Below are 18,578 nucleotides of genomic sequence, written 5' to 3' on the forward strand. Positions count from 1 at the left end.
TAGGACCGTCAGCAGTCCAGGGACACCTAAATCCCTTGGTCCTGTTGTATACACACCAGCAACACCCTCCTCGTCAACTTCCTCCACGATCTCCATCAGAGATAGTCCTGCAGGCCATGTCACCGGCATGACTGAGCCCTCTTCAATCCGGGATTCTTCCGGAGGATCCTGCAGCGGTACGCCTACTACTGCCGCTGCTGCTGTTGCTGCTGGTAGTCGGTCATCTTCCCAGAGGGGAAGTCGTAAGAACGCTACGTCTTTCACCAAACAGTTGACCGTCCAACAGTCGTTTGCCATGAGCACGAAGTATGACAGTAGGCATCCTATGGCAAAGCGGATAACTGCGGCTGTAACAGCTATGTTGGTGTTAGACGTGCGTCCGGTGTCCGCCATCAGTGGAGAGGGATTTAGACGGTTGATGGAGGTATTGTGTCCACGGTACCAAATCCCGTCGAGTTTCCACTTCACTAGGCAGTCCAGAAATATTAGTACCAGAGATTAAACTACGTTCACTGTTCCTGCAGTCCAGAAATATTAGTACCAGAGATTAAACTACGTTCACTGTTCCTGCAGTCCAGAAATATTAGTACCAGAGATTAAACTACATTCACTGTTCCTGATTGGTTTGTTAAAGTGCGAATGTCCTATTTCAACAACATCAGGGTGGGTGGGAGGGCCCAAGGACAATTCCATCTTGCACCTCTAGCAAACTCTTGCAAACTGCCATCCTGTCTGCCACTGCAGTGCCACTCCTAGATGGGCCACGTGTTTGTGCCGCCCACTTGTGTCGCTTAGCTTAGACATCCAGCTACCTCGGTGCAACCTTTTGGACTAAAAACAATATTGTGAGGTGTTCAGAATAGACTGGAAATTAGTGGAAATGAATGTTATTGAGGTTAATAATAGTGTAGGAGTGAAAAAAAAAAAAATATGAATTTTAGCACTTTTTATGCTTTTTTTAAAAAAAAATCAGAACCCAAAACCCAAAATCAGAACCAAAACTTTTCGTGGGGTGTTTTGGCAAAACAAATCAGAACCCAAAACCTCAAGCTAATCAGAACCCAAAACCCAAAACACCAAAAGTGGCCGGTGCACACCCCTAATTACATATGGTGTGGGTGGATGATGCTGGGCCAAGAACCTATGTGGGTCAGAATGCTTTTACATAATATTTATTGCTTGTTTTCCTAAATGGAATTGTGGGAATATTGTCCTTCTACGTCTGCACACTATTTTCTTTAGGTAACTTTAATTGTGCCATGCTGGGTGCCTGGTCACAATGTTGTGGTGTAATGTATGTAATCACTCCTAATAGATGTAACTGTGAAGGACACTGTTTGCTCTCATTGAATGTGAGAGGTCTTAATGATAAAGTTAAGAATTCTCTTGCACTGACCCAAGTCAACAAATAAATCCCCACTGATCCGCAGGGATAGGTGGAGGGAATTCACACCCATGAACACCTCTGGGTTATCATCTATGCCAAACTTGTAATGGAGCTGGGACTTGCAGACGTTTGCAGAATCATGTCCCCTGGAACCAAAATTTTTTACTGCCATTCTGTTTCCCATTACACATTGTCCTGAATCGATTTAGTCTTCGTTTCTCGTAGTCTGACCTCCCCCCTCGTTAGGGAGGTGAATTATTTTTAAAGAGGCATTACTTACCACTCGCTAATACTACTATCAATTGATCTTAAACTGCACTTTGGTGCTAAATTCTGGAAGCTGAATACTTTTTGTCTAACTGAGATGGTATTGGGTAGTGAACATTAGCTGACTGGGTGGATTACTTTGCATCCCATGTGCAAACATTATAGTCCCACCATTCTGTGGGATGCTTTTAAGGTTTCCCTAAAGGTAATTTAATCAATAAAGTAACAGGGTATAAGGAGATCTCTAGGAAAAAATAAACCCATCCAGTACAGGCCTGCTTGCCTCACATTGTGCCTCAGTATTATTTCAGTGGCTACATGCTCAGGAGGAATGGGCTTGTCACTTACTTGAGAAATTCAAAAGCAGACTGCGTGTCTCCAGGCATGCTATGTAAGCTCAAGGTGACAAAATTTACACTAACTCATGGGGGTGGTTCTTCACCAAGAATTTCCTACCCTCCTGTTATAGATCCACTAATTTATCCTGTTACCAGTGAAGAATCGCCTTATTTTTGGCTGATAGCCTACTTTAATTACTGTATTCGTCCAACTCTGGGAGCTCTGCTCTGGAATCTACAACACAGGAGCTAGAGTTAGGGGAGAGCTGTATCCCACTGCTGAACATCTCTCACTGGGAGCTGAACAAGTCTCATCCTGCTGAGTGGAGGAGCAAAACCTGGCTACAATCGTGCACTACATGGCCTGCATTTACTCACCATTTGCTCCTTACCCTGTTCCTGGAGATTTGTGATGCCAAAATTATAGCTGGGAGGCCGCCATTACAACTTGTGAGGACCAAGTAGAGGGAGACATAGTTATTGAGCTTCTCCATGGATACCTGTCTTGCACAGACCTGTATTAAAAATAGCCAGCTATATTTGTTACCTGGAGCCATCGTCACAGCATAAAGCAAGCTGTATCTGGCAGAACAACACAGCAGTCAGCTAGTTCAGAATTACTGCAAGTCGCAGCTCAAATTCCTGACCAGGTGTCCAGCTTTGAGTTCACAGTGAGTAATAACATTCTGGGCCTGATTCATTAAGGAATATAAATGCATCCCATATTTTGCCTAAAATTGCTCCATGATGCTCAGAAATGGACAATATGTCAGTGAATGCAAATGCTTGAACTTCACTATTGAATGTAAAGGACACTTCTGACAGGCTACAATTTCAAGGGTGGGACATGGGAGGATAGGGGCATATGCACATAGGCAATGTACAGTAAGAGTGAGGCAAGGTTAAGCGCAGGCACATCTGTACGATTCAACTTCTTGGTATCTCACAGGTACATGATATTCAGCCGTATCACATGCACCAGCTACAGGGCAGGTGTGATATTGTGCTGAAACACCTCGGTGTACTATTCTGCACCTCCCCTCTGTTGCAATCCCCCAAAATTCTGCAGGGTGCTGTGGTTAACGGGTGCTCTTCAAAGTGGGATTTCATACTGTATGTTGAGACAATTTGTTGTTTCTTTTGTTTGGGTGGCACCTGAAACTTGTCAGCTCGGCCTCGACTAGAGGCTGCTGCCCTTACACTTGTCACTTACAAGTGTACATCATGCCATAATGGGCAAAAAATATATTTTTTTCTTTAATTTATTAGGATGTAATTAATGTCTACTGTATATAATATATAATATATTTTTTTACAGTTGCTTCTGATTGCAAACACATGTTATAGCATACATACTCAGCCGTCCTCATTAGTAATTGGCAGTCAGACTAATCCTGTAGCTGATGCAAGTGATACTACTAAAAATGACATGCCTTAGAGATGCCCAAAGGTTGGATCGGAAGCTGCTGCATGTGCTAGACCTGTTCTGTTATCAGTGTTTGACCTGGACTATTTAAAGGACTATTTAAAGTGGTGTCCTCTCCACTCCTGACCTTTAGCTTTGGCTTGCTAATCTGATCTGTATATGTGTGTGTATATATATGTATGTATATATATATATATATATATATATATATATATATATATATATATATATATGTGTATATATATATATATATATATATATATATATATGTGTATATATATATATATATATATATATATATATATATATGTATATATATATATATATATATATATATATACATATATATATGTGTGTATATATATATATATATATATATATATATATATGTGTGTATGTATATATATATATATATATATATATATATATATATACACTTGCCCTGATCACTAGCTTTCTTAAAGTCTTCTGCTGTCTACTCCAGACCTTGCCCTGTTTATTACTCTGCATTTACCCCTGTCTGTCTGACTCTGAGTCCTGCTACCAACATCTTGGTTCTTTCCCTACCTTTTACCGTAAGCTGTTTACTCCACTAGGTAAGCACCAGAATACACTGCTACAGGGCCGGACTGGCCATCTGGCACTTCTGGCAAATGCCAGAAGGGCCGTTGGCTAAATGGGCTGATGCAAGAAGGATTTTGAATTGGCTATTACATTCAGAACCTGACTGCTTCCTCAGACTGTGTGCCCTGTGCACGCCTCCTCACAAGGCGTCAAACAGGAACTGTTCGTGCATTCCGCTGTGGAGCTGTATAGTTCTTTTTTTTTTCTTTGGGAAGTACTTTTTTTCCCCCGCGAGTGGGGGGGGGGGGGTGTTGCAGGGGGCATGGTCCAGGAACTGGGCACCCATTTTAAAAAGTGAATAAGCCGGTGTTCCATTGCCAAGTACATGGCAGGGTGGAAGCCTGGAGCATACAACAGACAAGGTAACTTCAAAAAAGACGACTCTATAAATAAGCTCTATGTAACAGTTTAATGTGTACCTCTTGTAGTTTTGCTGAGGTTAAACATTTTAGAGTTTTGTCTTGATATTTCAGCAAAGTATATTGATGATACTGGTTGGTTGTCAACTGGCATTTGAAACAATGTTGGTAAAGTGGTAGATAAAAACTGAGTAGGAGATGAACTTTTCACTGATTTCAGATAATCCAATAAGACGTAGGTTATTTTGGCATGATCTGTTTTCAATGTCATCAACTCTGTTCCATAATTGTTTCTGCATTTTATCAGATGCAGATGAATTTAGCTTCAACTTCAATTTTTGCTGATTCGTTGTTTGTTCAGCTTAACTTGCTGCGAAGTTTGTAACAGCTGAGTCTTCAGGTCTTGTATTCAGAAGTAAACTTGGAAGTCTGTTTCTGTAACATAGGTTCCATGGTTTCTTTTATGGCTTTGACGACATCCAAATATGAAACAGGGACAGCATGACGATCAGGTGTTGTAAAATTTGAAGAACAGTCACTTTGGTCATTAGGACAAACTTTCACCACATTATCTGCAGGCTATTCTTTCTTGGATTTCTCATTTTTTGTTCATTGGGGTTTTGCCGGAGGAATGAGAATTAACATTTCGTAGCACTTTACAATTGGGAACAAACATTAATAAAACAATACTGGGTAATACATACAGAAATAGAGATAAGAGGGCCCTGCTCACAAGCTTATAATCTATCAGTGGGAGTTTGATACAGAATGGAACGTGCTACATCATATTGCACATTGGTCCAGCTAGAATGAAAAGGTAAAAAGTATTGTGTGGGCTGTGTGATCAGTCACACCGCAATGTTGGTCAGAGGGTTATTGTTTTGTGTTAGCTGTGTAGAGGATGGTAATAGGGTAACCCAGGGAGATTAAGTGGGTGGTTGAGGAACATTATAAGCTTGTCTGAAGAGGTGGATTTTAAGAGAATGCTTGAAGGTTTGAAGACTAGAGGAAAGTCTATTGTGCGAGGGAGGGAATTCCACAAGTTGATTGCAGCCCAAAAAAAAGGAATAGGAGGATGTGATGAGAGTGGAAGAGAGACGCAAATCTTGTGCAGAACGGAGGTGTCCAGTTGGGAGAGATTTTGATACAAGTGAGGAAATGTATGTCGGTGCAATTTTGTCGATGGTCGTGTATGTTAGTAGAAGAATTTTATATTGGATTTGTTGAAAAATAGGCAACCAATGTAGAGACTGACAGAGCAGCTCAGTAGAGGAAGAACGGATTGCAAGGAAAATCAATCTAGCCGCAAAATAGATTGTAGGGACTTGAGTCTGATTTTGGGAAGACCAGTAAGGAGGGAATTGCAATAGTCAATGTGGGAGCACGAAGGATAGTTGTGAGTCAAGGATTACACCTAGGCAGCAAGCTTGCGGGGTCGGACTTATGGTCATGTTATCAACAGATATAGAAATGTCAGGCAGGAAGCTTCTGTTTTTGGGTGGGAATATTATTAATTCTGTTTTTAAAAGATTGAGTTTGAAATGGCGAGAGGACATCCATGATGAAATGGCAGAGAGACAGTCAGTAACGCGAGACAACACAGATGGTGAGAGATCAGGAGAGGATAGATAGATTTCTATATCATTCGCATAGAGATGATACTGAAATCCGAAGGAGCTTATTCGTTTTCCAAGAGACGTGGTATAGATAGAGAATAGCAGAGGACCTAGGACTGAGCCTTGTGGTACTCCAAATGATAAAGGGAGTGTAGGTGGATCCAGAGAAATTAACTCTAAAATAGCAATTACATAGGTATAATGAGAACCAGTATAGGACAGTGCCTTCAAGACCTAGGGAATGTAGCATTTGTATGAGGAGAGAGTGGTCAACAGTGTCAAATGCAGCACAGAGATCCAAGAGATTTAGAGGAGAGTAATGGAGTTTAGTTTTTGTTCAGCCACGTCTCTGTGGAGTGTTGAGAGTGAAAGCCTGACTGAAGAGAATCCAGTAGGTGGTTGGCTGTAAGAAAGTTTGAGAGGCGAGTGTAGGCAATTCTCTCAAGAAGCTTGGAGGGGCATGGGGCTGTAATTTGACAGAGGGTTTTTGGATCAGAATTTTGTTTTTTCAGAATAGGCGTAATCACTGCATGCTTGAATAGTGATGGATACCATTAGAGAGAAAGATTACAGATGTGCACAGTAGTAAATACTGGTAATGACACTAAATAAAAAAAGGGTTCCATAGGGTTCTCAAATATATCAAATCTACATACTCATAGAGATGTCCAAATAGGATAAAGATGACACTATAAAACATTTTTGTGCTGGCGAGCCGGATGCTCAGGCACCAATCAAATGTTCGAGAAAAGGTAAGTGTCATAAGTGGCAAAGACCCAGTAAGGCCACAAGTTATGATGCAATAAGACTGAGAAATGCAAGGGAGATCTTGTTCCCTAGACAATCAGATGTACAAGGTGTGTACAGATGGAACCAGTAAATGGTAATGAGAATTGTTCTGTACGGCTTGTAATGAAGTTAGCACAAAATACCGCAAGTTGGCAGCAGTGGGTTCTGCTGATGCAATTTTTCTTTCTTTTTCTCCTTTTTTTTGTTACTTAAAGCAGCTTTATGAAAAGAGCATTGGAAAAAAATAAAAATATTAAATCTAAAAGTACATACAATGAAGTGGTATGTCTATTAAATTTGTATATTAATGTAGGGATTATGCAAATCGGTGCAATAACTTCTTGGTGTCCTATTTAAAGCAACAAATGATGTTGCAATTAAGTGTCAGGTTCCAACAGGACAGATCCCAGAGTCAATTATATGGCAGGACTGGCAGCGACTTGGTATAATCAGCTTAGGCACATGGTATACACTGCGGTGATGCGACTCCCACCCAGATGGATCACAATGATGGTGATTGGAGGGAGAGTTTCAGTCGAATACAGCACTCACCATTTGTGGTTGCAATGATTATCGCGGCAACAGGGGGTCAATGCAGCTCCTCTTAGGTGTCACTGAGGATTTAAAACACAGGCCGAGAGTTGGCCAGAGCTCTCACTACGTCCATCATCGGAACCATCCACCACACGTATGCACCCTCCAGCTCCACAACACAGGGGCACACACATAGAGGAATCTCGTTCCGTCGAGGAGATATCCGAGCAGGAACTGCCCCGGCCCCTGAAATGGTACACACAGGGTCCAAGATGTTAGTCCCATCACAATGATTTTGGCGGGAAGGTAGGCCAGAATTTTGTTATAGGCGCCAAATTACTGGGGTGAGTCCTGATAAAGATATTTATGAGCACGCATGTGCTTTGTGCTGTCCCCCACTGTTTAGCAGACGGAATTGTAGGCTGGAAGTGTTAAATCTACACCTTGTGGATTAATCTGCCCGTAGCTTGTATTAAACACGTGGTTGTGATGGCGTCCAAGCCACGCCCCCGATTTGCATTCTTTTATTTCACAACTTTTTTTTTGAAAAATACAGCATTACTGTATCTGTCAATATCATAAAAATAATTAATGCAGTCTTGCCGTAAGATACTCATGCCTTTATTCTCTTGATACTGGTCTATACCTGTATCCCTGACTCCCGTCCCGCTTTTTCTTTTCTGTACCCCTCCCTTGCACCCCTGATTTCAGTAAAATTTCAATAAAATTTTATTTTAAAATTAACTAACACTTCCATTTTTTGCAGCTAAAATGGAACATGAAAACACAGAAAAATTTCTGACTGAAGTACATTTACGGTATGTGAAATATACTCCTTGGTAGGCCTGTTCCCTGAAAGGAATGTACATGAATACTGCAATGGCTAAACAATGAACTCCTAGTCGAAGATGGAACAGTACATATGAGTAATTTGTGTCAGTGTTATGCTGGGAATGTGGCACTTGGCTATGACTAACCTTACAGTTTACAGTAAAAAAAGAAACCATCTATGCTGATTATAAAACCACAATTGCAGGGGATGTCTCTAAAAATGGTGATATTGATTGGGGCGATTCTGAAATTCAGCTGATTTTCAGAGACTTGCAGCCAGCAATTTAATTAGAATTGATAAATCAGAAAATAAATAATACCCTTAGGATAATCAGAGAATCCCATCCTTATTTACAAAGGTGCTCTACTGTTATTTCCCCCCACTGCTTAAAGTTCAGTAAATAAATAGTAATTAAGTTACAAAATGGTTCCCTTACACAGTACACTGTATAAAAATAATAAAAAGAACTGCCAGTGACTCCCATCCCCCAATGAATCCCCAGCACTAGACAACCTGGGATGGTTACCACTATAACAGGGGGGATCATGAGCTCAGATTGCCGATGCTATGGTGAAAACTTTACAAAGGCAAGTCTGTGAAGCTCTGCTCTAAAATGCAATAGGTCTGTTCCTGGACTTGGGGGCCAGGATAAATGCAAGCTAAATTTGCAGAAATTCAGAATTATCACAGTGAATAGAATGTCTGTGTCTTTGTACTCGCTTAACACGCTTTGTATACAGGACTAGCTATGAAATGTTCATCATAACTATTATTGATACATGATGCAAACAATGGTTTCCAATTGAATCTGTGGGCACATATTGTATGTGTAGGGCCAAATTGTACAGACTTGGTCATTCGTTCGTTAGTCCAAAAGTTACAAATATCACCCAACTTTCAGGTCTACCGAAGACTTCTCACATCCATGTTTACCCCAGCCTGCCCCTGCAACGCATTTTGGGTGTGGGTTTTAAGGAATTCTGTAGCTTTTTTGTATGTATGAAGTAGTTACTTACATTCTCCATCTACATATTTGCCACATATTTACTTTATTTGTTCTATTGGCCTTACTAATGTTATGTTTGTTTCTTTTCAATAAATACATTTAAATATATTTTGAATATAAAATAATGGTAATTAATGATATTTGAAATCTCAGTGTTTCATATAGTGTGTAAAACCACTTGGGCTGCAACCATGTGCATGGAAATGTGTATATATATATATTATATAGCATTTTATCCACAAAATAAATTTCATGCCAAATATTTTATTGGTTTACAGGTTTGTAGAAACAACAGCCTATTTTTGTGTGAAACCAAAAATGGGTGAAAAAGAAGTGTCTCCAAACACATTCTTCAGCATTTGGCATGAATTCAGCACGGATTTTAAAGATTTTTGGAAAAAAGAGAATAAGTTAATTTTGCAAGAAAGGTAAGTTCATAGGCCTTTTCTGAGTAAATTGAACTGTTCATATATTTTTCTTTATTGATTTCTACAGGAAGATTAATTTTTTAAGCATTTTCATACTGCACATGCAAATCAAAAATATATGCATATGCCGGCATCAAGATTTTTGCATATCTATGACTTACGAGTCCGTACATCTTACAAGACGGTATGGGGTCGAGCAAGCATAGGCCGAGTACAATAAGGTCGTGTTCATGTAATTGCGATTCAAATACACATGGACACAGACATGCCTATCAGGAGCAGGGCCGGATTAACCATAGGGCTAACTGGGCTACAGCCCAGGGGCCTATGGCATCCAGGGGGCCCTTGAAAGTGCTCAGCAGCAGTATTGATCGGTCGGGGGCGGGGGCGCCCCCGCAGCGATCAGTACTGCTGAGCACTTTCACTGCGGTCCTTCCCCAGCACTGTAGTCTCCTTACTGAGGAGATCTCGTGAGTCTCACTCTCACGAGATCTCCTCAGTAGAGAGCGTACAGTGTTCCAGAGAAGGAGGTAAGTGCCGGGGGGGGGGGGGGGTGAGGGGGGAGGGGGCGGGCAGCTCGGATCACTCAACTCGGATCACGGGGGGGAGGGGGCCCTCACGGGGGAATGGAGGCCCCCTTAGCCCAGGGGCCTCCATTCCCTTAATCCGGCACTGATCAGGAGGTGTATGTCCTGCAAGTGCTGAATATATGCAATGATGATAATGACTATCAGCAGTACTATGAAGCTGCTTCTGATTGGCTGATTGCAGATTGACCTCTCCAGCTGATGGCAATGAAAACATTAGTGTTGAAGCTATTTTATACGAAGTCATGGTCATCTATTTGCATTTCTTAATTTGCATTTCTTGATTGTTACAATAAAGGTGCTTTCGATTTAATATTTTAAAGGGATAAACAGATGTGGATGTATTCTGTTTATTTATTTTTAATATGGTAGATGAGACTTTCGTTTTGATTAAACATCTCTTGTATCTTACCATATTGCCTTATTTAAACAAAACATAATAATGTAATAAAAACATTTTAAATGGGTTGGGCATCATCTGTTGACACTGAACCCTGTAAAGCACTACGGAATCTGCTGTCACTGTATAAATAAATGGTGATGATGATAATGTTGACAGTAAGAAATGTCAAAAGGTTCAGTGTGTCTATGTGGTTGAATGTTGACATGAAATGTGATTGTTGACAGTTTTGTAAAGTCAACAGTCACAATGTCGACATTCAAACGGCAATGCCACCACTGGCAATGCAACTGCTGGACCCGCCAGCACAATACAGCAAATACAGTAAAAAAAAAATTAAACATCAGTACATAAATAAAAAAAACAGCATCGCCCCCTTCCCCTGCCTAACCGCTTAAACTTAGTGCTGCCAGTACTAGTACATTGGGGGGGGGGAAAGAAGCGTGGGGTCTCCTCGATTTTACTAGTACCAGCTTTGCCAGCCAGGGCTGGTGGCACTATAGCAGGAGAACCTCCTGTGTGTGGTCTTCCTACCATAATGAAAACCAACCCCAGGCTGGTTAGCACGGGACTGGATTCCCTAGAGAGATGGTGCCAGAAATAAAAAAGCGTACCCCCGAAGGGGTACCCTATCCGGAGCTGGAGGCACTAAGGCTCTTCCCACACCTCTGGGCGGTGGGTGTGGTATGATCAACAATATTTTATAGTAAAAACACCTTTTTGGCCCTGGTGCACTCCCAGCAAGCCCAGACTGATATTAACAGTTTTACAAGTACCAGCATAGCCATGGCTGGTACTTGGGGAACCACAAGCCCTGACTATGAAGCCTTTGGGACTCTGCAAGCTAGCTTTTCAAATGAAGAGCTCACGCCGCATCATGAATTAATTAGTCGCTAGGGCTATTTATAACATGAGTCTTTACCACGACCTCAGTGCTAAGGTCACTATTTGACAGTACCAGGGGTGAGCAATGAATTCTTTGCAGTTGCCACTTGGCCCCTTCATGTAATTGCAGTCATTGTGAACCACATGGAAAATTACAATAGAAGTGGAGTTTAGGGTGTCAATGTAATGTAGTTGTAACAGAATTATCTGCCTTCCAAACACATATTTCTTACTGAAAGAACATGGTTGGCATCAGAGCTGGATTAAGGCTTCGGGGGCCGGGGCACTTAAGACAGGGGGTCCTCTAAGATTTCACATTAAGGGCATAGTGACACATCCGGCATTACATCACCTACAGCCCACAGTATGACACTTACAGCTCTGCATAAGAAAAATCATTGCTTCCACAAACTAAAATACTGTACATTAAAACAATCATCAAAACACCACATTAAAATGGGTATTGGCACCACACATTAAAACTAGCAATGATATCATACATTAAAAATACCATTGATAACGTACACTAAAACTAGCAATGATACCGCACGCTAAAACTAGCAATGCTACCGCAAATTAAAATACCATTGATAATGCATCATTGGGCATGGCCAGGCCACCCTCCTACAGACAAAAAAACCTGCATTGTTGTGTACACCGTTGAACGGTCACCAAAAATTGGGATTGTCCAACTGGAATCACAACATTTTACAGACTTTGCTACTCTCTCCTACCTGTTCGTCTCACTTTCACCACCTGTGCTGCAGGTTTCTTTAGTTGTGGCTTGTCTGGATCCTGGAATGTTAGGGGCCCTATTTGGAAAAAAAAAATGGGTACATTTAGAAAATTCCAGCCACCCCTGGCGTTAAATCAGTACCACCCATGATTAATAATTAGGCCTTCTTCCAGCCCCAACATTAAAATAATAGTATTCACATTTAATAAATAAACCTATTTTCCTCCCTACAAACAGCCCCAGCAATAAATTAATAGTATTTACATTTCAGAAATATACCTATTTCCCGCAACCGTCACTGCCATGAAATAATTCATAGGCACATTTAATAAAGGGACCTCATTCTCCCCAAACTCACCACCACATTCAGTAGCACCCAAACCACCCCATCTTAAATTAATTAATTATCCCCACTATTGTGCCTCTCTTGTCCCCCTTTTTCCTTACTGTGCCTTTCTTCTCCCCCTTTTTTCTTACTGTGCCTCTCTTCTCCCCCTTTTTTCCTTACTGTGCCTCTCTTCTCCCCCTTTTTTCCTTACTGTGCTTCTCTTCTCACCCTTTTTTCCTTACTGTGCCTCTCTCCTCCCCCTTTTTCCTTACTGTGCCTCTCTCCTCCCCCTTTTTCCTTACTGTGCATCTCTCCTCCCCCTTTTTCCTCCATAGTGTGCCTTTCTTCTCTCCCTTTTTCCTCCATACTGTGCCTTTCTTCTCCCCCCTTTTCCTCCATACTGTGCCTTCTCTCCCTTTTTCCTCCATAGTGTGCCTTTCTTCTCCCCCTTTTTCCTCCATAGTGTGCCTCTCTTCTCCCCCTTTTTCCTCCATAGTGTGCCTCTCTTCTCCCCCTTTTTCCTCCATAGTGTGCCTCTCTTCTCCCCCTTTTTCCTCCATAGTGTGCCTCTCTTCTCCCCCTTTTTCCTCCATACTGTGCCTCTCTTCTCCCCCTTTTTCCTCCATAGTGTGCCTCTCTTCTCCCCCTTTTTCCTCCATAGTGTGCCTCTCTTCTCCCCCTTTTTCCTCCATACTGTGCCTCTCTTCTCCCCTCTTTTCCTCCATACTGTGCCTTTCTTCTCTCCCTTTTTCCTCCATAGTGTGCCTTTCTTCTCCCTCTTTTTCCTCCATAGTGTGCCTTTCTTCTCCCCCTTTTTCCTCCATAGTGTGCCCTTCTTCTCCCCCTTTTTCCTCCAAACTGTGCCTCTCTTCTCCCCCTTTTTCCTCCATACTGTGCCTCTCTTCTCCCCCTTTTTCCTCCATAGTGTGCCTCTCTTCTCCCCCTTTTTCCTCCATAGTGTGCCTCTCTTCTCCCCCTTTTTCCTTCATAGTGTGCCTCTCTTCTCCCCCTTTTTCCTCCATAGTGTGCCTTTCTTCTCCCCCTTTTTCCTCCATAGTGTGCCTCTCCTCCCCCTTTTTCCTCCATAGTGTGCCTCTCTTCTCCCCCTTTTTCCTCCATAGTGTGCCTCTCTTCTTCCCCTTTTTCCTCCATAGTGTGCCTTTCTTCTCCCCTTTTTCCCTCCATAGTGTGCCTCTCTTCTCCCCCTTTTTCCTCCATAGTGTGCCTCTCTTCTCCCCCTTTTTCCTCCATACTGTGCCTCTCTTCTCCCCCCTTTTCCTCCATACTGTGCCTTTCTTCTCTCCCTTTTTCCTCCATAGTGTGCCTTTCTTCTCTCCCTTTTTCCTCCATACTGTGCCTTTCTTCTCCCCCTTTTTCCTCCATACTGTGCCTTTCTTCTCCCCCTTTTTCCTCCATACTGTGCCTCTCTTCTCCCCCTTTTTTCTCCATACTGTGCCTCTCTTCTCCCCCTTTTTCCTCCATAGTGTGCCTCTCTTCTCCCCCTTTTTCCTCCATACTGTGCCTCTCTTCTCCCCATTTTTCCTCCATACTGTGCCTCTTCTTCCCCTTTTTCCTCCATAGTGTGCCTTTCTTCTCCCCCTTTTTCCTCCATAGTGTGCCTCTCTTCTCCCCCTTTTCCTCCATACTGTGCCTTTCTTCTCTCCCTTTTTCCTCCATACTGTGCCTTTCTTCTCTCCCCTTTTCCTCCATACTGTGCCTTTCTTCTCCCCCTTTTTCCTCCATACTGTGCCTCTCTTCTCCTTTTTTTCTCCATACTGTGCCTCTCTTCTCCCCCTTTTTCCTCCATAGTGTGCCTCTCTCCTCCCCGTTTTTCCTCCATAGTGTGCCTTTCTTCTCCCCCTTTTTCCTCCATAGTGTGCCTCTCTTCTCCCCCTTTTTTTTACTTACCTTTCTTTTAGCTTCTTTCTTCTCTTCTCTTCTGTCTTCTTGTTTCTTTCTTGGTCCTCTCCGCGCTGCTCCTCACTGAATAACAGGCGTGACTTGATGACATCACACCTGTCATTCAGTGTTAACAGTGCAGAGAGGGAGGAGGAGGGACACCGGCGCAGCGATGAGGTGAGTAGTATCTCTATTTTTTTATTTTTTTTTCCACTACCCTGCTCCCTCCACCAACCCTTTTTTCGTATATTATGTTGACTAAGGGTATATACTCACTCCATCAGTGTGTAGTGACAGTGTGCTTGCCATAGACATCAATGATCAAGCTTTGGTCCAGTGCTGTTGCTCGGGTGTGCACACTACGGGCCGGTGTCATTAAGGAGAGTAAAGCATAAAAAAGGAGTAACTTTGAACCTAGGCAAAACCATGTTGCATTGGAGGGGGAGGTAAATTTAAAATTTGAGGACATTTTTATAGTTAGGGTAGGGTATGTCCTAGATCAACTTTAAATTTAAGTTTAAAAATAAAGCTATCAAGTATTTGTGTGCTAGTGTTACGGCTCACGCCCCAGGCATCCGCTCCTAGAACCGCTTCAGAGGTCTTTGCCGCTTTTCCCGTAGAGCTTTATGCGCTCACAGGTACTCTGATGCCCCCAGGTCTTGTACTCTAGTAGTAGGATCTGATACCTGAGAACGTAGCACTGGTGTAATACAGAGGTGGAATGAAAGTGCCGGCAAGGAGTATATGTAGCCGGCAATGACAGCATGTAGGTCCAGGCCAGAGGTCTAAAGGTCCCAGGAAAAGTAGCAGTGTCGAGATCCAGGCTAAGGGGTCAGGGTCACAGGCAGATATGAAAAGTCAGAATCCGGGGAAGAGGTCAAGGGTCATAGGCAATCCACGAAGTCAATATCCAGGCAAGGGTCAGCAACGGTAATCCAACAAAGAATAGCAGGCAATGAGACAGAACAGTGCAGGGTGGTGTGCCTGTAGCAGGGACTATAATCGGCAGGGGAGGATTGCCCTTCCCTGCCTTATAAATGTGCACTGGTCAATAGAAGGGAACTGGGGGCAGGTCCTACATTTAGCCACCTGGCTAAGGTTTAATTAACGCGCGCGCTCGGCTACCCTAAATGCTGGGACGCAGCGCTGCATCTCAATAGCGTCCCAACCGTCGCCTTGGCAACGGTCTGTGTAAGGCGGAAGTGACGTCCCGGTCATCATGACGATGGCTGGGACGCCGAGAGACAGAGGGGAGCGAGTCGCGGCGGTGCCCAGAGCTGCCGCGGCTCATAACAGCTGGATGAAGAAAAGCCAGTATTTAACTTATGTGAAAATAATAAAATAATATGCACCCCTTGCATTTTAACATGGTTTTACCCCAGAGAACATTTACTTATTTTTTTTTGGTTTACTTTACTTAATGACTCACGCCCTTCATGTATTAGATTTTTTTACAGGAATATTACACATCTCCAACATTTGCAGAAGGAGATAATTTAAATTTTAGCTTGTCCTTGAGATTCATACATTTATTCTCGAAATTTCCATTGGTTCGTTACTAGTTGCCCTGGCAAAAAGGACACTATTTTGTGTATTGTTAGGGATAAGCCCTCTAGCTACTCCCTGATTAGATATCTTATCATATATTCCAACAGTCCTACAATATATCACCTCTATTTTGTCAGGAAACCACACCTGTAACCCTTTATCTGTCACAAACCGCCCTCTGCGCACTTGTGACTTGGAAGCTTACTGTAAGGGAACACACAGAATTCCAACCCAAATCTCACACTCACCTCTCTCTAAGGCTACAGATTTCGCTGGTCCCTTTTTCCAACACAAACGCACGCTTCACATCTCTCAACAACTGCCACCAGCTACGTATAGGGCCCGTAGCAAACCTATGACTTAATCACCCAATTGTGCCAATCTGTGCTCTGGTAGCTAAACAGTTAACCCTTCACACACTGGTTCCTAAAGAGTTAATCCAGCCAAGCAATCTGTCTCTTCTAAACAGGCAATTAATTCGTTTTAGAGCAATAAGGACAGAACTATTACATTTTAGATATATACAATATATCTAAATATATATAATATATATAATATACAAAAAGTACAATGCTTACAGAAAATAAAAAACAGTTAGATAAAGATTTGACATACAAGTAAAACATTGCAAACAGTTATAAAACCAAATGGGATGAAAGTACAGAGCATCACTTACATATAATAATCTGTATGTCTGGGGCAGGCCGAAAAGATGGACAGTCCTTCAATTAGATTGATCCTCAAGAAACTGACAGTTTGTCCCTTCAAAACACAGGTTTTTAAGCAAAATAAAATGGGATGGTCTTCACAAGGGCAATGTTTAATGCTAATAGGGGGTTGTGTCCTGGGACACTTTTTTAATCACCATTTGCATGTTGCCTGATTTACTAACCAATTCTACTATGTGATCTAATTTTTCTGAAGAGCGTTACATCGATCCAATTTTATCATTAATGAATCCCCTATGACTCTGTTGATCTTTTGATATCAAACACGCCTAAATACAGTGTATTCGCAGAGCTTACACTCATTTCCTTCATTTCTCTGTGGGGCAGAATTCTTAATTCAACATATGAGCTGCCCGTAATCATACTATTGCGGAATATGTGGTTGATCACTACTTTTATTGATTTTAAGTGGCATATTATAAAACTGAATTCTTTTGGTCTATATTGCATATAGCCTTTGTCAGCACATGCCCTCTTTGAGCCAGACCAAATGCTGAGCGGTACCTAAACGTCTATTCAGGTAACACAAATAGGCTATATCTCACCCTGGGAGCTCTTTGAAGCTGCCCCCAGGTGACACTTCTATCTTCTCACACTGGGATGTGCAAAGCAATCCAATAAATTTACATCAGACTCTCTGACATCACATCTTACACTTTAACTAAACTTATCATTGGATTCATTTGATATAACATATTTACACTGCAGTTATGATTTATCCCTTATAAATAACTGCAAGCTCTATATGTTCACGACAGCCAGTTTCTTCTCCTATGTCTTTTCTGTCTGCACTTGTAGCAGACTAGATCTTCATCCTCAGCTGGTGGACATCTTTAGGGTGATGTTCAGGATAGGTCTGGTGCCGATCGCGTATTACACCACCAGATATACCCTGTTCCCTATTTTTGGCATATTTTAAAACTGAATTCTTTTTATCTGTATTACATATAGCCTACATCAGCACATGGCCTCCTTGAGCCAGACCACATGCCAGGCTATATCTCACTGTGGGAGCTCTTTGAAGCTGCCCCAGGTGACACTCCTATCTTCTCACACTGGAATGTGCAAAGCCATCAAATACATTTACATCAGACTCTCTGTCTTCACATCTTATCATCATCATCATCATCACCATTTATTTATATAGCGCCACTAATTCCGCAGCGCTGTACAGAGAACTCACTCACATCAGTCCCTGCCCCATTGGGGCTTACAGTCTAAATTCCCTAACATATGCACACACACAGATGGGCAGACACAGACAGACAAACAGACTAGGGTCAATTTGTTAGCAGCCAATTAACCTACCAGTATGCTTTTGGAGTGTGGGAGGAAACCGGAGCACCCGGAGGAAACCCACGCAAACACGGGGAGAACATACAAACTCCTCACAGATAAGGCCATGGTCGGGAATTGAACTCATGACCCCAGTGCTGTAAGGCAGAAGTGCTAACCACTACGCCACCGTGCTACTGTGCTTACACTTTAACTAAACTTATCAATGGATTCATTTGATATAACCTATTTACACTGCAGTTATGATTTATCCCTTATAAATAACTGTAAGCTCTCAATGTTAACGACATGTATGTTTGTCATTGTACTCTGTAGGATTGATGATCAAACAGGTTAATCATAATTATGTACAAAACACACACTGATATTGACATTCTGCGAAAGCAAAACCATATATCATCAAATGTGTTACAGAAAGAAATGAAATTAATAAACTACCTGCATAACTATTGAGGCCTTTCCCAAACATGTTTTTCTAGAGGTACCTTTTGGTGCAATTGTAAGTCTACTGGTTTTTAGTTTAGTGGCTGCTGTAGTGGTGTTCTTACCCTGAATCTCCATGTCT

At 42.1% G+C, this 18,578-nt stretch overlaps 1 protein-coding gene across 2 annotated transcripts in view; it reads left to right on the plus strand.

Annotated features, from left to right (window-relative positions):
* Positions 1–18,578, plus strand: part of FMN2 (formin 2) — a 423,082-nt gene that overhangs the window by 400,295 nt on the left and 4,209 nt on the right. For both annotated transcript variants that reach the window (XM_075203416.1, XM_075203417.1), the window contains 2 exons: positions 8,107–8,158; positions 9,457–9,606. In XM_075203416.1, coding sequence (XP_075059517.1) covers positions 8,107–8,158; positions 9,457–9,606 — 202 coding nt within the window. The remainder of the gene's footprint in view (positions 1–8,106; positions 8,159–9,456; positions 9,607–18,578) is intronic.

The sequence above is a fragment of the Mixophyes fleayi genome, chromosome 3 (genome assembly GCF_038048845.1).
Source record: "Mixophyes fleayi isolate aMixFle1 chromosome 3, aMixFle1.hap1, whole genome shotgun sequence".
In the NCBI taxonomy this organism is placed as follows: domain Eukaryota; kingdom Metazoa; phylum Chordata; class Amphibia; order Anura; family Limnodynastidae; genus Mixophyes; species Mixophyes fleayi.